Raw genomic sequence first — 18,356 nt, 5'->3', positions numbered from 1 at the left:
GGCCAAAGGTGTCGGAACACGAGCTCCACCGTTGACGAGTCGTCCATCACTCGCCCGCTTGCGTCGAAAGCGCATCATTACCTCGCGGAGAAGCACCTTGGTCGAGCTTGCTGTCGCACGCAAGGTACTCGCCGGTCGTGGCCGAGATTCGTCGCACTTGTTTCGTGAGCATGCGTTAATACCGTACGGTGAGCTGTGCTGGTACATCCCTTTGAATCGCCGTGGCGACGGCGAAAGGCCGTGATTTTGCAGCTGTGCATGTACAGACTGTCTATCATCGAGCAAGAGGCGATGACGCGTGGGGACACCCTTGCCGCCTCGCAGCCAAGTGGGCAGTCGGGGGCTGGCGACAGAAACGTGGGTGGGCGCGAGCGAGTTCCGGGACTTGGCCACGATGCTTGCAACGCATTTGATTGGCTACATTTATCTGATTCGAGCGAATCAAACGCCGGGAATGAGAAAGTGCAATCCAATCCTCCTCCATGTCAATTGCCAAAACCATGGCCGCCCAGCAGACCATCATGCACGTGTGGCAGCAGCCCGCGGTCGCGCTCGAGGTGACGCGCTACATGACGTCGCCCGACGACGTCCTCAACTTCCTCCACGCGCTGCCCCACTCGGCCCTGGACGACGTGCTCTGGGCGCTCCTGCGGCTCTTCGACGTCGTGCGTCACGACGCCGTGTGGCCCGAGGTCGACCTCGCCGCCGTCCCCGCCGTCGCGCGCGGCGTGTTGCAGCGAGCGCTGCCGGCGATTCCGGTGATTCGCGTGAGCAAGTACGTCGACAGCTGCGGCCTCGTGCTGCCGCCGACCGTGTCCGTGGTCGTCGACCATGCCAGCCGCGCCCAAGATGCCCGCGCGAGCCCGCGGCCGCGCACCGTGATCATGCTCCCGAGTGCGTTCTACGACTGCCCGACCAAGGTCGTCGACGTCACCCTCGACCTCTTGCCTGAGAACAACGAGGCCATGTGCCGCGCGCTCACCTTTTGCACCAACGTCCGCACGGCCAAGGTGACATGGGACGAGGTCGACCAGCCGGCGATCGACGACTTTCTGGGCATGATGAGAGGTGACTGACCGCGTGCAGCACGTGCACTTCCGCTCGACGCAGTATGAAGCGCCGCTGCTCGATGACATTCGCGGCTTCTACACGTGGCTCAGCGCGTCCCACGTCACGTCCGTGGTATTTGAGGGCATTGATTTCTCGCCGCGCGGCGCCGTCTTCCTTGCGTACGCGCTCCTGCAGTCGCCTACCGTAAAGCGCTTGGACCTGCGGGACGTGCCGAACCTCACGCGCGCCTTTGTGGCCGCGAACCTGCCCTCGCTGCCTGCGTTGCCGCCCTTGCCGTCGCACCTCACGACGCTCCGCCTCCGGCTCCAGCACTGGGACGCAGACCTCGTCGACGCGTGGGCCAAGAAGCTGGAGAAGGCGCATCTCACCGTGCTCGAGATGGACGCGGCGTCCATGACCGGCGCGACCAGTCTTGTGGCCGCGGCCGCCACGATGCCGCGCCTCACCGACCTCCTGGTGGCGGGCGACCATGTGCAGGAGCTCCCACGGCTCTCGCACTTGCGCCACCTTGATCTAAGTCGCTGCTCGTTTTCGAGCCACGCGTTCCATGGCCTGACGCAGCTCCTCGAGACGACGACGAGTCTGCAGACGCTGAGCTTGCGACGCGCGACGCTGACCACGTGCCAGATCTCGGCGCTCGCCGACGTCCTTCCATCGTGGCTGAGTCGGTGCGGCACGTTTCTGGACCTCTCGCATCTCGAGTTGGGCCAGCTCGACCGGCTGCGGTCATGTCTGTACATGCTTTCGGGGATGAAGAGCCCGTTGCGGCCGACGTTGCTGGCACTTGGGCATATTCGGGCCATGGTGCTCGCCTCGGCGCTGGCGCAGCTCCGGCCGTCGCATGCCGTTGTCCTGGATCTCAGCCACAATAAGCTGCCAGAGCTCGCGCTGCGCGCGTGCATTCTAGCACTAGCGACGTGCGAGCGCGTGACGCTCGATTTGCGCGCGAACGAAGCGCGCTGGGACGACGTCAAGGCCAAGGCCAAGCTCCTGAGCGTCCGCGCAGTCGCCAACGGCGTGTTTGCGTCGCCCGAGACGACGCACGCGTACTTTACCTCGCCGCGCCGCCCGAGCTCGTACACGTAGATTCACGAGTGGTACTATATAAGGTTGGGTAATTATGTCGTATGAGAAAAGCACTGGCACTGACCCAGTTTGGACGCCGGTCGAACGACGTCGGCGAGGTCCTCGCGCAGTGGTCCCTTCAAGTCGAGTCGGGCACCGCAGGCTCACGTGGCAGTGCCGTGTCGTCAGGAGAACCGGCAGCGCTGCGTGGGACGGTGCGATGACCGTAGTCCCGAGTTCTTGAATCGAGCCGTTGGCTCCGCATTTTGTGTTTTGCGGTCTCTACGCCATGCCGCTCGATTGGACGATCGACGCTGAGCAGCGCGGTCTGGCCGCGTGGCTCCGCCAGCGCGACGACAATGCGCACCGGAATCTGCTGACGTATACAGATCGCCTGCTGCTCAACCAGGTCATCCACGCCAACTCGCTTCGTGGAGGCTCCACGTACTACGAGCACGGCTGCGACGCGCGTCGGAAACGGAGGAGGCAACACCTTGCAACGAGATACGGCGGTGTATCTGCGTCAGCGCGACACTAATTCGTGTTCGCGATGGCTGACGCTGGACGATCGCCAGTTCCTCGATCGCGTCGTTCTCGATGCGTCGCTGAGCCAGAGTCCGCACTACGACGCCCGCCTCTCGGTCCTTGCAACGCGTCTTGGTGTCCGCGACCCAGTTGTCTTCTACGTGCCCACACACAGAGCTATCCAGCGGCAAGACCGAGAGCGGGAAGAACGAAAGCTTTTCGACCTCGAGTGGCGGCGCCAACAAGCGCAGCACCAGACGTTCGTCGCCGCCGCCGCCGATCCTTCGCCCGCATGGTGCTCACTGCTCTAGGTCCGAGACGCTACGGGCTCCTCTCTTTTGTTTGTTTTCGTAGTGGGCAGGCCACAGTTTGGTACTATAAGCATACATCTATGACGCGACTGTTGCAAACTGGGATCGTGTGTCAGTCGTCGTCAGAACGCGGTGACCTCGCTTGACCTGTCGTGCTGCCAACAACAAGGTATCTGAACTTGCTGCGATCCATGGCTGCATGCATTTGCCAACGACCAGCCCCTGGTGACTGAGTTTCCTGTGCATACATCGGGGTGTCTGCGCGGCTATAGTCGACGCGCTGCGCCTTGTGAGCGAGTGCTGTCGCCATGGGGGCCCGAGCGCTGGTCTGTGGGCCTTGTCGATCTCGACTCGAAAGATGGCGATGGTTTCTATAGCAAAGAGTCTAGCGTAGCTTAAGGAATGTGGTCCATCTGGGGTGGTCACAGCTGTTTTGCGGACCCGACAACAATCCGGCAACACGTGAGGTGTGTTGGATTGTTACGTTGATGGGGACCAGGGTCAATTCCCATCCCTTGATGCACGTCAGCCAGCAGCCCGTGATCGCGTTTCAGGTGACGCGCTGCCTGGCGTCGGCATACGATGTTCGCCACTTCTTGCTTGCGCTCTCCGCCACGGCCTTGGACGACTCTCTCCGCGCGCTCCTTCAGCTCTTGGAGACGGTCGCGCCATCGCTCGTCTGGCCCCAAGTCCATTGCGGCGCTCTGCCTGCCTCTGCGCGCGGGCTTCTTCAAACGGCGCTGCCAGTCATCTCCATACTCCGCATTCCCCAATTCTGGCCGCACCGTCTCTTGTTGCCACCGACCATGTTGGTTGTCGTCGACGACACATCCCACGGCTCGCCTCTGGCAAACCACGTTGGACATGACGCAAGCCGACTTGGCAGCTCGCTCACCGAGTATGCAGCCTACATCATTGACGTGACGCTCTTCATGCCACTTGGAGAAACCACCGCCTTGTGTGCTGCGCTCCGTGCCTGCTGCAACGTTCGGCGCGCCAACTTACTGTGGGAAGAAGTCGACCAAGCCGCGCTCGATGCGCTAATGGCCATGATGACTTTGTCGTGGCCTCACCTGAAGACCCTGCAGCTCGGTTCCGAACGCCGCTCGGAGCGTTCGTGGATTGATGACGCCGGCAGCGTCTGCCGATGGCTCGCGGTTGCGCGCGTGTCGTCGATCACGTTTCAGGCGATCGAGTTTCTTTCCCGAACGGCCTCTATCGTTGTGGATGCGCTGCTGACATCGCCGACGCTCGTCGCACTGCAGCTTATGAACGCTGTGTCGCTGACCATTCTGTTGGCGAACGGCCGCGCGACGCCCGACCGACTGACGACGCTGCAGATTCGCCTCCCACGCTATCCGGTCGGGGGCTTTGTCGCCAAGTGGGCGGCCAAGCTCCGAGGCGCGCGGGCGCTTCGCGAGCTCGTGATCGAAGGCGAGATGCCGAGCATGTTACAAGCGCTGGCGACCGTGGACAGCTTGCGATGCCTCCAACATCTGACGATCAGCAGCGACGTCGATGACCTGCCATCGTCCCTCGATCGACTGCGCCACCTCCGTTTTGTGAACTGCACGTTGGCACCGATGGCCTTGACATCACTCGTGACGATCTTGCAATCGACGAGCTCGCTGCAGACGCTCGGCCTCGATCACGCGAGCCTGACGCCGAGTCAACTCGATGCGCTGTGCAGCGTCCTGCCCCAGTGGCTCGGTCGCTGCGGGACGGTGTTGGACCTCACTGGCAACGATGTTGGCGAAGCAGCCAGCTGGCGCCGCTCGAGCCACTATGCGCTTTCCGGCTCCAAAAGTCCGTTGCGGTGGAAACTACTGGCGCGTGGACTTGTCCGAGTGCTATCGCTGGCGTCGACGATCACCCAAATGCATTGTCCGCACGCGGTGACAATACATCTACGCAGCAACGGACTCTCGCACCTCGCTCGACGCGCCTGTGTCATGGCCTTGGCGTTGAGTAAGAACGTGATGCTCGACCTGCAAGACAACAAGGACGCTACGTCTCGAGGTGACGAGACCAGTGGAGACGACGACGATCAAGACATTACAGCACTGGCCACGTCGCTGGGTCTGCAGTCGCTGGCGCCAGACGTCTTCACGTCCTGATGACGACGCTTGGTGACGCTCACATTCTTGACAGCGCCTCGGCTCGTTTTGGACAATATTTGTGTGATGCACACAATAGAAGCGTGTGCTTGGTTCTACAACCATGTTGCCCCGTTTACGGCGCAGGGTTGTTAACGACGCTGCCATTGCACGTGGGTACCAAATGATGAGCTCGGTGCCGGGTGACGTAGACGCAGAGCAACCTAGAAATGGGATGCTGCTAAACTGGACCATGGCTTGTCCACACGTCAGGGTTATGTTTGCTGTAGCGGCATGTATATTTTGTTGTTTGGTTTAAAGATACCTCGTTGCTGTCTGGTTCGAGCGGCCGTTGCATGGTCAGCGCAGTGCTGAGGGTGCGCTGCTAGAGCCATCCAAAGTACCACAGGACGAGAGTGCATGCAGCCATGGGCATGGCATGGTCCGCGTACGACGGGGCCAGAAGACTGCAGACGATGCTGCCGACAAGCACGCAGGTCACACAGCTAAGGCTCAAGAACCAGTACCCGAGCACGTAAAGCACGGCGAGTGCAACCATTCGCAGTGCTTGAAGTTGTTGACGTTTAAGCTCGCGCTGCCGTTCAAGCTCGCGCTGCCGTTCAAGCTCTCGCTGTCGTTCAAGCTCGCGCTGCCGTTCAAGCTCGCGCTGCCGTTCAAGCTCGCGTTGGCGCTTTGCTTCTCGATACGAGTTGTAGGTCCTATATGCGGCAGAGCCGAGAGCGCCGATGGCACCGACGACCGCGACCATGGCACCGAGGTTGTCTAATGCCGCGCTGTTGCCCGCGTCCGATCTGGACCGATGGCGACGAGCGTTAGGATAGTCGGACGCAACGCCGTAGCGCGTCGCCAGTGACAGCAGACGGGCTTTCACAGCTGGGCTGTACTCCAACGACTCGTCGTGAATGACTTGGTTGAGAAACTGTCGGTCGCTTAGCGCCAAGAGCGGTTGGCCACATTTTTTCTCGCGTTGTCGTCGAGCTGGCGAAGTTGAGCCGCAAGGCCGCGTAGATGGACGCTGGATTGCATCTCCTTGCGGTCCGCGTGCTCGAGGTCGAGGTCTGCCCCAAAACCTGCAATAGTGTATGAGTCTGCGTCAAATTATAATAATTCGCCGGTTTTTTACCAATGACAAGGAAGCACTCGACTGGATATATATACGTACCTTGACGACCAATCAGAAGAAACCGCCCATCGCCATCAGCAATGCGTATCCTCGAGGATGACAGCACCGACGTGGTTGGTCGCATCCGAGATGAGCAACGCCATCCTCATGGTAGTTGGTCCCTCTCGGGAGATTCCGGATGCTGACAACGGCGTCGATGCGGCTCAAGCAGGCGGTCGCGGCGCTGGTGGTCGAGGTGCTCACGGTCGAGGAACTCATGGGTGTGCGGCTACGGGTCGTACGGCTGATCGCGGAGAAGCCGTGCACCGTGTCGCCGGAGGCGGGGCTGGTCGCGGTGCCAGCGGGCGCAGGACTTTCTAACTGCGTCCAAGCGAGTCGAATTCGACGACGTTGCAAAGATGCGTGGAAGCATTGGATTGTTGGTGCGTACTTGAGTCTTGTCTTCTTCATCCATCCAAGCAAGTGTAGAGCGTGTAGTTCAAGCTGCTCAACGACGACTTTGCTGCAATGTTTGAAACGCGATACATGGAATGTTGTTCCAATTATGTTGACAATTTCCCCCCGTTCAGCTTTGCATCGGTCAAGATACAGACAATCATCATGACCTTCCATACCATGAAGGGGAAAATCACGTTGTGAGGGCTTAAGGAAGCCATCGGCATCTTCCACAAGCGCCCGGACGACTGCACCCTCCTCACGGCACGGCGATCCCGCTCCAGGCGTGGCTCACGATCTCGCTTCGTCCCGAGTTCAAGTTCATCCAGCGGACCGTGCTCGATGGACCATCGACCCAACCGACGTGTACATCGACAAGATGGTGGAAGGTCCTACGCTCCGTTGTCGACGAGGTGAATTGACAGATCGGCAACTGCTCCGACGGGCTTTTGTCACGCGCCAGGAGGGCCGCTGCCGGGAGATACGCGAGCATAGTTTGTTAAATACAAATCCCATGACAGAGTATCCATCGAGAGTACTTTTCCTTTGATGCGCGTCGAAGGTCATCGTTCTCGACAGCTCTTCAAGCGCAACGACGACCATCACTTAACCGCAGGTTCCCGTGTCAGGTCGACCACCATTCCAAAATGAGAATGTGTGCGATCTTTGCGCTCGTCGCATGTCCACCAGCACCCCAAATCCCCAAGGTAGCGTTCCCAGCATCTTCGCGGGTCCGTCACATACGACAGCGCAAGGTCACAAAACCTGTCTTCGACATCCTCACTTTTCCATTTCCCGAAAACAAACAAACCACCTCCCGCATCTCGCAAGCCCTCTCATCGCATCATGGTACAAGCCGATCAACAGCAACCCATGTCCTATGAACCTCGTGTCTAGGTCAATTTCACGATTGCCCAGCTCCACGCCCTCATGTCGACGCCGGCCAACGTCCGCAACATCTCTGTGATTGCGCACGTCGACCACGGCAAGTCCACGCTGACCGACGCCTTGGTGGCCAAGGCCGGCATCATCTCGCACGGTGCAGCCGGCGGGGCGCGCTACACCGACACGCGCGACGACGAGAAGGACCGCGGCATCACCATCAAGTCGACGGGTCTCTCCATGTACTTTGAGACGGCCAAGGGCGACCCGCTCCTTGTCAACCTGATCGACTCGCCCGGTCACGTCGACTTTTCGTCGGAAGTCACGGCGGCGCTTCGTGTCACGGACGGTGCGCTCGTCGTCGTCGACGCAATCGACGGTGTGTGCGTCCAGACCGAGACGGTTCTTCGCCAAGCCATGGCGGAGCGCGTCAAGCCCGTGCTCATGGTCAACAAGGTCGATCGGGCGCTTCTCGAACTCCAGCTCGAGCCGGAGGAGTGCTACCAGTCGCTTCGCCGCGCCGTTGAAAGCGTCAACGTCGTCCTTTCAACGTGCGCGGACGCAGCCCTCGGCGACGTTCAAGTGTATCCGGATGTTGGCAACGTTGCCTTCGGGTCGGGTCTCCACCAGTGGGGCTTCACCCTCGCGACGTTCGCCAACATGTACGCGGCCAAGTTTGGCATGGACGCCGCCAAGCTCGCGCCCAAGCTCTGGGGCGACTGGGGCTACGACCAGGTGCGCAAGGTCTGGACCACGCGGCGCGATCCGTCGTTCCCGCGCGCCTTCGTGCAATTTGTGCTCAACCCGATCTACCAGCTCGTCGACGCCGTCATGAAGCAGCAGCCAAAGAAGCTGGCCAAAATCCTTGCCTCCATCGGTGTGTCCCCGAGTGTGCTCGTGGATGCGGACGGCAACGCGCTTCTCGAGCGCAAGCTGCTCAAGCGCATCATGCAAACGTGGCTGCCGGCGAGCGATGCGCTCTTGAGCATGCTCGAGACGCACCTTCCGTCGCCGGTCGTCGCCCAGCGCTACCGTGTCGACACGCTCTACGACGGTCCCCTCGACGACGAATGCGCCGAGGGCATTCGCAACTGCGACGTCAACGGTCCGCTCGTCATGTACGTCTCCAAGATGGTGCCGACGTCGGCGGATCGCACGCGCTTCTACGCGTTCGGCCGTGTCTTCTCGGGCAAGATCGCCACGGGCCAAAAAGTGCGGCTCCTCGGGCCCAACTATGTGCCTGGCAGCAGCACCGATCTCTGGGTCAACAAGACGATCCAGCGCACGGTCGTCATGATGGGTCGGTCCGTCGAAGCGATGCCGGATGTCCCTGCGGGCAGCACGTGCGGCCTCGTCGGCGTCGACCAGTACCTCCTCAAGACCGGTACGATCACGACGTCCGAGACGGCCAGTACGATTCGCACCATGAAGTTTTCAGTCTCGCCCGTCGTGCGCGTCGCGGTCGAGCCCGAGTCGCCGGCCGATCTCCCCAAGCTGCTCGAAGGCATGAAGCGCCTCGCCAAGTCGGACCCGATGGTGCTCTGCTACACGGAGACGACCGGCGAGCACATCATCGCGGGCGCGGGCGAGCTCCACCTCGAGATTTGCCTCCACGATCTCCAAGAGGACTTTATGGGCCGCACGCCGCTGCGAGTGAGCAACCCGGTGGTCACGTACCGTGAAACCATCACCGCACCGAGCGCGACCCTTTGCTTGGCCAAGTCGAGCAACAAACACAACCGACTCTTTTGCGTTGCCGAGCCGCTGAGTGGCGCGCTCGTCGCCGCGATTGAGGCGCGCGAGATCGTCATGGCCGACCACACGGACCCCAAGATACGCGCGCGGTACCTCGCCGACGAGCACGGGTGGGACGTGCTCGATGGCCGCAAGATATGGGGCTACGGCCCCGACCACCTCGGGGCCAACATCTTTGTGGACCAGACCAAAGGCGTCGCTAATACGCTCGACATCCGCGACGGCGTCGTACGTGGCTTCCAGTGGGCAACGTCCCAAGGTGTCCTCTGCGACGAAGTGGTCTCGGGCGCCCGTGTCAACCTCGTCGACGTTCTCTTCCACTCGAGCGCCGCGCACCGCGGGACGGCCCAGATCCTCCCGGCTGCGCGGCGCGTCGTGCACGCGTGCCAGCTCGCGTCGTCGCCGGCGTTGCTCGAGCCTGTCTTTATGGTCGAGGTACAGTGCCCGCAAGACGTCATTGGCGGCGTCTACTCGGTGCTGCACCTTCGCCGCGGTGTCGTGATTGGCGAGGAGCCCAAAGCCAACGGCATGCTCCACCTGCGCGCACACGTGCCGGTCGTCGAGTCGTTCGGGATCACCGAGGCGCTCCGAGCCAAGACGGGCGGGAAGGCCTTCCCGCAGTGCTGGTTTGACCACTACAAGGTCGTTGAGGGCGACCCGCTTAGCCCCGCAACCTTGGCCGGCAAGCTTGTCGCGGCCACGCGTCTCCGAAAAGGCCTTCAGCCAGACATGGCGAGCTTCGACCAGCTCAACGACCGATTGTAGGTCGACGAGCTAGCTCCCTTCACACGCGTATCAGTAATCTAAAATCTTACTTTATTCTATCCATATAGCGTTCGGTGCCAACCCAGGGATATCAATTGATCGATCGATCGATCGATCGATCGATGGATAGATAGATTCAAGTTCGAGCTACAAGAAACGGTGGACAAGGCAGGCTACATGACAAGTCGACTCTATTTTAGATCTTTACTATTTGATCAGAACCTTCTCCATGGCTTCGTGGGGAATCCCGACCTCGTCAAAGGGCTCGCCGAATGTCGTGTACCCAAGCTTCTTGTAGAACGGGACGGCGGAGGCGCGCGAGTGGAGCTTGATGTGCGAAAAGCTTTTTTGCAGCGCGATAGACTCGAGAGCTTCGATGAGGATGCGCCCGAGGCCCTTCCCGTGCATGTTTGGCTGCACTGCGACTTGCTTCATCCACGCGATGCCGTCGACGCCAGGACGCAGCATGGCGGTCGCGAGAAGGGCCTCTCCGTCAAAGAGCCCCACGTGAATGTCCGAGCCTTCCTTGGCCAGGACGTTTGGATCAAACTGCATACCCAGCGGCTTTCGCAGCACCTCGTAGCGCAGCGCCACCGCTGCATCGTACTGCGGCGATCCGAACGTGATCTCGACACCTTGCATCTCGACTAGTGAAGATGCGAGAGGAACAGGGGCCGAAAACCATCTGCGTGGCTGAAGACACGCAACCTCCCGTCTCTCCCAGCGCTGCCGACGGCGACTTTCGGAACGAAGCAACCTTTTTGACAGTATTCCCAACACCACGATCATGTCTGTAGTCGACATGAGCACTAGCCTATTCTAGCCCAGGGGTGTACCCCTGGTCTAGCCTCACTTGACGTGTTCAAATGACCTTGATGTGGCTGCTCACGTTGCCTTTCTCCAACGTATCTTGTTCAACGCTCTTCAAAGCACGTCAACACCTCGGTAGCCTTCAGATTGACAGCGCAACTCTTTCGACTTTTGGCGGGAAGCGTTTGTGGATTGCCTATCCCGCGCTTTTCACCGACGATAAGTTTGTCCGCGAGCCTCGCACCAGCCTCTCACCGTCGTACATTGAAACTGCATTCTTAATGGAGTCGCTCGTGAGCTCTCTACGCTGTCGTTACCCTACGAAGCTTGACAGGACGGAACCAAGGACATTCAATACGCTCTGATTTGACTTCCATACGTGGCGCCTCCACGTTGATTGGGTCAACGGCAAACGGCAAAGCGGTGCCGATCTTTCCTTATCCGGATATACGGATAAGCAACACCGGTGGTTCGAGAGAGCGTGGATTTTGGCGCGCGCCAACACCAGGTGCATCCGAGATTTAATTGCGCGCGTGCAACTGTATCTTGTATTTGGTATTCTTGGTCTGTCCCAATAAAAGGACCGGTATTAAAATACCATCGCGCAGTTCCTCATCAAACCTGAATTCCGACGCTGCCCATGGCGCCGACGGCCGAGACCAAGATGGAGCTCATCACGCCCGAGGTAGACGGCCGCGTGGAGGAGACGAGCATGGACGCGAGCCTCGAGCTGACGGTCGATGCCAAGCTCAAGCAGGTCGAGGACGAGCTCGCCAGCGCGCGCGAGGCGGAGGACGACGCGACGGCGCCCGCGGATGGCCTCGACGGGCTCTCGTACAGCAAGCGCGTCCAGAAGCTCGACTCGCTCCTCGAGAAGGCCGGTGCGTACTCCAAGTTCCTCCTCGCCAACATGGACGCGCCGCTGCCCGAGACGACGCCCAAGAAGGACTCGAAGAAGCGGCGCAAGACTGAAAAGCAAGGCGCGACCAAGCTCCAGAAGATCAACGAAGCGTCGGCTGCGCACACCGTCGCCGAGATGAACTTTAAGCAGCCGAGCTTGCTCACGGGCGGAACGCTGCGCTCGTACCAGCTCGAGGGCATCCAGTGGATGTGCAACCTCTTTGAGAACGGGCTCAACGGCATCCTCGCCGACGAGATGGGTCTCGGCAAGACGGTCCAAGTCATTGGCATGGTCGCGCAGCTCAAGGCCAAAGGCGTGACCGGGCCGTTTTTGGTGGTCTCGCCGCTCTCGACGCTCGCCAACTGGGAAAACGAGTTCAAGCGCTTCACGCCGTCGATCCCGTGCTTGGTGTACCACGGCAACGGCGCCGAGCGCCTCGAAATGCGCAAGAAGGTGCTTGGTGGCCGTGGGAAGCAAGCGAATTCTGACTTTCCAGTCATCATCACGTCGTACGAAGTCATCATCCGTGACGCTAGCGCGTTCACGGCCCTTGGGTACGTCTGGAAGTACATCATCATTGACGAAGGCCACCGCCTCAAGAACATGAACTGCCTGCTCATGCGCGAACTCAAGAAATGCAAGTCGGAGAACCGTCTCTTGCTCTCGGGGACGCCGCTGCAGAACAACTTGAGCGAGCTCTGGAGCCTCCTCAACTTTCTCCTGCCCGACGTCTTTGACGACCTCGCGCTCTTTGAGAGCTGGTTCTCGTCCGGCGACGCGACCGGCACCAACGACATTATCTCCAAGAAGGACGTGCTCAACAACCACAAAAAATCCCAAGTGGTCTCCAAGCTGCACGAAATCCTCCGGCCGTTCGTGCTGCGCCGCCTCAAGCACGACGTGGTCGCGGACGTGCCGTCCAAGACGGAGCTCGTCGTCTACTGCGCAATGACGGAGCTCCAAGAACACTACTACCGGCTCATTGCAGACCGCAAGCTCCAAGGCGAGCTCGAAAAAAGTACGGCAAGCACAACGCCGGTACATTTCCTCGCTCCAAGCCATCATCATATATGTAGCTGAATGGAATGCATATATCGTAGGCGTGCGCGCAGGCTCGGCCAAGAACCTCGCCATGCAGCTGCGCAAGTGCTGCAACCATCCGTTTTTGTTCGACGAAGAGACGGACGCGAATGGCGAGCTTGTGACCGACGAGTCGCTCGTCGAGACGTCCGGCAAGATGATGGTGCTCGACAAGATGCTGCACCGTCTTCTCGACGCCAAGCACAAGGTGCTCATCTTTAGCCAAATGACCAAGGTCCTCGACATCCTCGAAGACTTTATGACGCTGCGGTCGTACGAGTACTGCCGCCTCGACGGCCAGACGCACTTTCGCGACCGCCAGAGCGCAATGGACGCGTTCAACGATCCCAACGGCGGCCTGCAGATCTTCCTGCTCTCGACGCGCGCCGGTGGCCTCGGTATCAACTTGACGGGCGCCGACACGGTCATCCTCTACGACTCGGACTGGAACCCGCACCAAGACAGCCAGGCCCAGGATCGCTGCCACCGCATTGGGCAGACCAAGGACGTGGCCGTCTACCGCCTCATTGTCGAGAATTCGTTCGAGAACCGGATGCTGGAGCGCGCGAACGCCAAGCGCACGCTGGAGCGCGTCGTCTTGAGCCGCGGCGAGTTTTCGTCGCAGAAGAAGAACACGTCCAAGGAGACGCATCTCTCGCTTGACGAACTCGAGGCGCTGCTCAAGGACGACATTGCGATCCGCAAGGAAGCGACGGGCGGCATCACGGACGCCGAGCTCGATTTGATCTGCAACCGCGACGTCGTGGTCGACGCGTTCATCAAACGAACCAAATCAGACGTGGCATCGTCCAGTACCGGGTACTATGTCGTCGAGAACGCCAACGTTGCGAGTATGGAAAGCTTTACATGATCGACCGACGATACGAACCAATATTGTGTACAGCCGATCTCTGCTTCTTCGTCTTCTACTGCCACAAGAGGCGCTGCGACTGGAGAAACGAGGTTAGGAACGTTGGAAAGTGCTGCACGTGGAGCAAGTGGAGCGTCAGGCGGCGCGTCGCCGGCGTATACGCGTCCGAGATGGGCGCGAGCAGCGCATGGACGAGTCTACGCGTGGCATCGTGTGAGGCGATCGACGGTGACGGAGGAGACGCACGCCATGGACACGACGAGGTCGGTGGCATGAATCGGATGCTCAAACTTGATCCAGTGCCAGAGCTAGTACCGCCCAGTTCTTACCATGTTACTTTGTCGAGTCGTAAGTACCTGGGACCGAGCAATCTCGGCTGTCGCCGAGTCTTCGACGCAGTGGTCGAGGACGACGACTCCGTCCTGGCGCCCCCACGCCTCAATGTAGGCGAGGACGACGCGCAAGTTGAACGCGACCGAGTGCATCGTCACGTGGCCACGTGGCAGCGCGAGAAGATCGCGCGGACTCGGCATCGAGGTGGCTTCCACCTCCCGCGGCGTCGCCTGCGCAGCAAAGATCTATTCCCAACTCAACAGCCCGTTCGAGGAGAACGCTTTGGACCTCTTGGACCTCTTGGACGAGCGAAAGATCAAATACCAGCGCGCCGTTGGAGCCGGCGATTGCTTCGTGCGTCTTGGCCTACCGAACTGGGTCAGAGATGGCCCGTCGATGGATCTTGGTACCGCGCGGGTCTTTTGCAGCATCGCAGCGGCCTCCGCCGGCGTGGCCTGTGCGAGAACGAACGGCACCATGCCGGTCGTGGCCGGTGCGCGGCGTCGAGCGCACGTCGCAAGAAGGACGTGCATGTAGTGTCTACAAAGAGCCTTTTTTACGATTTGCAATTCGCCAAGACGAAGACGCACGCTAGGAACGGCGTCTGCATCGACACGTGGGCTTGACGGTCGGGCAGCGACGCCTCACGGAACGACCGAAACTTGCTCAAGATGGACGCAGTGTAGTCCCACATGCCGCAGTTGAGCCCTAACGCGTCGTACACGAACATGCGCACAGCGTCGATGCGAAGAGAACGCACCCGCCGAGTAGTGCCGGAGCGCATACAAGATCGCGTCCATCTCGAACGCCGCCAGAATATGCTCGATGAGCACAACGGCCTTGATCGAATGCTAGTACGAGTTCGTAGAAACTCGCAAAAGGCGACAATCGAGTCACACCAAAGGGACGCCAAGGGTCGCTTCCGTGTACGCAAAGACGCGGGCCCAGAGACCGGCCTCGGCCGCCGACTCGAGCTACGTTGATACATTGATACTTTTGCAGGTACCACGTCGGACCTTGGGCAAGTAGAAAAAGGGACCGCGGCCCGTCGCAACCAAGTGCGCGGCGCTAGACACGGTGATAGCGCAAATGGGATGCGCTTCGTCGATCGTCGTACATGCTACCTGTGAAACATGTGCAGGCCAAAATCAAAGAGGGCGCCGGGCACCGCATGGCCGTGCACCAAGACGTGCTAGTGCGCGGGCGATGCGAATACAACGCAAGCATCGATATGACATACCTCTTCGTCCATGTTCCAGGCGCGTGGCCGCGGTAGGAGCAGCGCCGGCGACGACTGCACGCCTTGCAGCATCCCTCGTGCGGCATGCAGTAGGTTCCAGTGGCCGTGGATGACATTCTTCCACGACGGGCAGTGGCCGTCGTCCATGTCCACTTGAACACCTTGCGCGCCAGAGTTGAGCGCCGCAACGAGCTCGTCCGTGCGCGCTGGCGACGTGTCGCCAATGTCGACGCGGCGATCGCGCAGGACCTCGGGCAACGGGTCGATGGTCCACGCGTCGCCATCGGGGTACGGGCCGTTGCGAAAGACGCATGAAGCGTGCGCCTCGTCGAGGCTACTGCACAGATCGAGCTCGAGCTGGCGCTGGAGGCGTGTTATGTGGAGCGCCCGAACGTCGTCCCGGAACGTATTCGCCAAGCCAGCGAGGAACGCAAGGGCCGGCGGCGGAAGCACCGTCGCGAGCTTGTCGGGGTCGGGCGACGCCGCCGGCGAGGCCTCGCTTGCAACATACACGGCAACGTCGATGGCCTGGAGGTGGGCACGGATGCGTGCGAGTCGGTCCTGCGCTGCCATCGTCAAATCCGAAACTGAGACCGGATACGGTCTTTTGGCCAATCAGACGCGAGATTGGTCGTGGAGCTTCAAGCATGGGCGACGGCGACGACGACGACCGAGGTAGGATGATGATGCTTTCGGGCAGCGATACCTAGGTGCATGTAGCCACGCCCATGCGCAAGATCAACGGCCCGCTTGGCGACCTATGGCGGAAGCGCCATCAGACGCTACAGTACGTACTACTACGGCCGCGACGACGCGCTTACATGAGCGCAGGACCGACCATGGCGGCGCGAGCGCAATGCAACTCCTTGAGAACGCCGACTTTGAGCATGGCCCATGGATCGAGATGTGCCAGTACATGGATCTGAGCCCGACCGAAGGCGTCATCAACGGTAATCGCTCGTGCCGCATCCACGTACTAGTATGCACATCGTCGTCCAGGCGGGATCGACCTCAGCCGGCTGCGCATGAACACGGAGCAGATCGCTGCCGGTTTTCAGACCTCTGGCGTCGTCGAAGAGGTTGCTTGCACCGTCCACTTCTCTGCGGGTTCGAGAGCGCCGTGCGTTAGGACCTTCTGGTGCTCATCCAGTCGGCCAAGTATGTCGACGAAGAAATCATCGCCACCTTCCACGTACGTCCATCTTCTCTCGCTAGTCGAAGTGGCATCTCCTCGTCGGTCCAGGATCCGCTTGGCTCGATCGACGGCTACTTCCACCGCGACGTGGTCGATGCGATTGGCGTCGCGCTGGTTAAGGGCGCGGGCCTCGTGCTCCGCAATGTAATACCTGGCGTCTCCTTCATCGTCGAGACCAACACGATCGTAGGTGACGGTCTTCATGCCAGTGGAGCGGCGGCAGCAGTACTTGAACATTTGCGCGGGCAACATCGTGCATCTCTTTCCCGCGACCGACGCGTTCGAAGAAGAGGTCGCGGCGTTCCATCGCGACCAAGGCGATGCGATCGAGGTCCTCGAAGACAGCTCGCTGGCGGCGACGACGTCGGCGGACCTCGCGCTCATGACGCAGCGCCAAGTGATCCAACGGTCGTCCAAGGCACCGGCGCCACTGCCGGAGACGTCGAAAGGTGGCAAATCCAAAGGCAAGTGGGCGTGGAAGTCGTTCAAGCCGCAGAGCAAGCGGCAGAAAGCCGCGAGCCCCGCCGTCTCGATCGCGAGCTCCGAGAACAACGAGAGTCCGGCACCCGTCATGCAAGCCCAATTAGCACCGCGAGTCCCGCCATCTCTGCCCGCGAAGCGCATGCTACCCATGGCCTCGACGCCTCGGGTCGACGTACATGGCACGCAGGAAGATGAGTCGGGGATTGAAATGTCCATGCCCGACGACCACGACATCGACTTTGCCATGCCCCCGCGCCGCGTGACGTTTACCCAAGCCAGCGCAGCCGACCTACTGAACGACGCGCTCGAAGACGACGACTGGTAACGTGCTGGCGACGATGAGGATGAGGATATGCATTGGGATAAATAGTCGGGTCGTCGTATTGGCTTCTCATCGTTCATGGAGCTGCTGGAGTTCTACGCCATGCACGCATCACAGAAGAGGATATATATGTTGCGGACGCACCTTCGTCGCTGAGGCGGTGGGTGATGGCCAAGAGGCGCATGGTAAACATGAGTTCGATCATCTAGCGCGAAGTAAGACGGAGGAAATGCATCCAGAAGCGGTCGTACGATGACGGCGATGTCGAGGCCGCTGAGGGCTTTACGGTACACGTCCTTCTCTGGGTTGTTGTTCCAGAGGTACACGACGAGGAGGCTGTCGATTGCACACAGCGTCGCAAACTAGGAGCGTCCGCTTGATACATTGATACTTGGACAACGCGTACCACAAAGTATTGTTTGGGGCTAAAGTTGAACACAATCGAGTAGCCAACGATCGAGATGACCATGCGCAGCGGATCTTCGTACGACATGAAGACGAGGAACATGACGAGCTTGACCGTCTACGCACCATCCATCCCGATAAGCCGACAACACATGCGAGGGGAATTGGAGGAGAATGGTCCACCATGTCGACGAAGATGAAGACGCCGAGCCGATGCGCGAGCGACATGAGGCTCTCGAGCAGCGTGAGCTGGCGCGACGCCGCCGGTTCAATGACCGCGATCGGCGAGATTGTACGTCGAAAGTCGTCGTCATCGTCTAGTGCTGGCGTCGACGGAGGCGTGATTGCAAACATGTGCTCGACGAGCTCGGGCGGCACGTCGTCATCGTCCTCGAGCGCCGCCGGCGGCTTGAGACCGCTCGTGCGCTTGAGTGGCGCGAGGCGCAGCCGCGGCTCCTCGAGGTGCGGCGGCAGCGAGCGGTACGCTGTCGTGGTCGCGGCCCGCAGCCGTGGCGGGTTCATATGCAGCGGCAACTGGGGCTCGGACCGACGGGGCATCATAAAGAGCCGCGCGGCCGAGAGGGTGCCTGTCGGATGCGTCGACGCGGCCATACCTGTGGGCGGTCGCGCGTCCGTGTGGCGGCGCGGTGCTGGCGGCGGCGACGGC

At 60.5% G+C, this 18,356-nt stretch overlaps 10 protein-coding genes across 10 annotated transcripts; 7 read left to right on the top strand and 3 right to left on the bottom strand.

Annotated features, from left to right (window-relative positions):
* Positions 1-500: 500 nt before the first annotated feature.
* On the top strand, positions 501-2,157 carry SPRG_02852 (hypothetical protein; the record flags this gene model as incomplete). Its single annotated transcript, XM_012341439.1, has 2 exons — positions 501-1,025; positions 1,087-2,157. The coding sequence occupies 2 exons, from the start codon at positions 501-503 to the stop codon at positions 2,155-2,157; spliced, it is 1,596 nt and encodes a 531-aa protein (XP_012196829.1).
* A 268-nt stretch (positions 2,158-2,425) lies between these two features.
* SPRG_02851 (hypothetical protein) lies at positions 2,426-2,972 on the top strand (the record flags this gene model as incomplete). The annotated part of the gene is made up of 2 exons (XM_012341438.1): positions 2,426-2,545; positions 2,712-2,972. The coding sequence occupies 2 exons, from the start codon at positions 2,426-2,428 to the stop codon at positions 2,970-2,972; spliced, it is 381 nt and encodes a 126-aa protein (XP_012196828.1).
* A 518-nt stretch (positions 2,973-3,490) lies between these two features.
* SPRG_02850 (hypothetical protein) lies at positions 3,491-5,089 on the top strand (the record flags this gene model as incomplete). The annotated part of the gene is made up of 1 exon (XM_012341437.1): positions 3,491-5,089. The coding sequence occupies one exon, from the start codon at positions 3,491-3,493 to the stop codon at positions 5,087-5,089; it is 1,599 nt and encodes a 532-aa protein (XP_012196827.1).
* A 407-nt stretch (positions 5,090-5,496) lies between these two features.
* SPRG_02849 (hypothetical protein) lies at positions 5,497-5,855 on the top strand (the record flags this gene model as incomplete). Its single annotated transcript, XM_012341436.1, has 3 exons — positions 5,497-5,565; positions 5,619-5,752; positions 5,801-5,855. 3 exons carry the CDS (start codon positions 5,497-5,499, stop codon positions 5,853-5,855), a joined length of 258 nt encoding a protein of 85 aa, XP_012196826.1.
* Positions 5,856-7,442: 1,587 nt separating this feature from the next.
* On the top strand, positions 7,443-10,114 carry SPRG_02848 (hypothetical protein). The gene is made up of 2 exons (XM_012341435.1): positions 7,443-7,496; positions 7,545-10,114. Exons 1-2 carry the CDS (start codon positions 7,494-7,496, stop codon positions 10,047-10,049), a joined length of 2,508 nt encoding a protein of 835 aa, XP_012196825.1. The 5' UTR covers positions 7,443-7,493; the 3' UTR covers positions 10,050-10,114.
* A 92-nt stretch (positions 10,115-10,206) lies between these two features.
* On the bottom strand, positions 10,207-10,692 carry SPRG_02847 (hypothetical protein; the record flags this gene model as incomplete). The annotated part of the gene is made up of 1 exon (XM_012341434.1): positions 10,207-10,692. A coding segment is annotated over one exon (436 nt), but the record flags the coding sequence as incomplete, so codon positions are not given.
* Positions 10,693-11,499: 807 nt separating this feature from the next.
* SPRG_02846 (hypothetical protein) lies at positions 11,500-13,711 on the top strand (the record flags this gene model as incomplete). Its single annotated transcript, XM_012341433.1, has 2 exons — positions 11,500-12,778; positions 12,861-13,711. The coding sequence occupies 2 exons, from the start codon at positions 11,500-11,502 to the stop codon at positions 13,709-13,711; spliced, it is 2,130 nt and encodes a 709-aa protein (XP_012196823.1).
* Positions 13,684-15,857, bottom strand: SPRG_02845 (hypothetical protein; the record flags this gene model as incomplete). The annotated part of the gene is made up of 11 exons (XM_012341432.1): positions 13,684-13,908; positions 13,958-14,019; positions 14,068-14,289; positions 14,333-14,410; positions 14,455-14,584; positions 14,635-14,752; positions 14,805-14,895; positions 14,944-15,018; positions 15,061-15,112; positions 15,169-15,236; positions 15,285-15,857. The coding sequence occupies 11 exons, from the start codon at positions 15,855-15,857 to the stop codon at positions 13,767-13,769; spliced, it is 1,611 nt and encodes a 536-aa protein (XP_012196822.1). The 3' UTR covers positions 13,684-13,766.
* Positions 15,858-16,120: 263 nt separating this feature from the next.
* SPRG_02844 (hypothetical protein) lies at positions 16,121-17,337 on the top strand. The gene is made up of 5 exons (XM_012341431.1): positions 16,121-16,234; positions 16,284-16,363; positions 16,414-16,476; positions 16,528-16,623; positions 16,670-17,337. Exons 1-5 carry the CDS (start codon positions 16,141-16,143, stop codon positions 17,285-17,287), a joined length of 951 nt encoding a protein of 316 aa, XP_012196821.1. The 5' UTR covers positions 16,121-16,140; the 3' UTR covers positions 17,288-17,337.
* On the bottom strand, positions 17,284-18,301 carry SPRG_02843 (hypothetical protein; the record flags this gene model as incomplete). Its single annotated transcript, XM_012341430.1, has 4 exons — positions 17,284-17,379; positions 17,429-17,489; positions 17,536-17,646; positions 17,691-18,301. The coding sequence occupies 3 exons, from the start codon at positions 18,299-18,301 to the stop codon at positions 17,486-17,488; spliced, it is 726 nt and encodes a 241-aa protein (XP_012196820.1). The 3' UTR covers positions 17,284-17,379; positions 17,429-17,485.
* Between the last annotated feature and the right edge of the window lie 55 nt (positions 18,302-18,356).

Source organism: Saprolegnia parasitica (genome assembly GCF_000151545.1).
Source record: "Saprolegnia parasitica CBS 223.65 unplaced genomic scaffold supercont2.7, whole genome shotgun sequence".
Lineage (NCBI taxonomy): Eukaryota > Oomycota > Saprolegniomycetes > Saprolegniales > Saprolegniaceae > Saprolegnia > Saprolegnia parasitica.
Note: the sequence above shows the minus strand (reverse complement) of the source record. Positions and strands in the feature narration are given on the sequence as shown.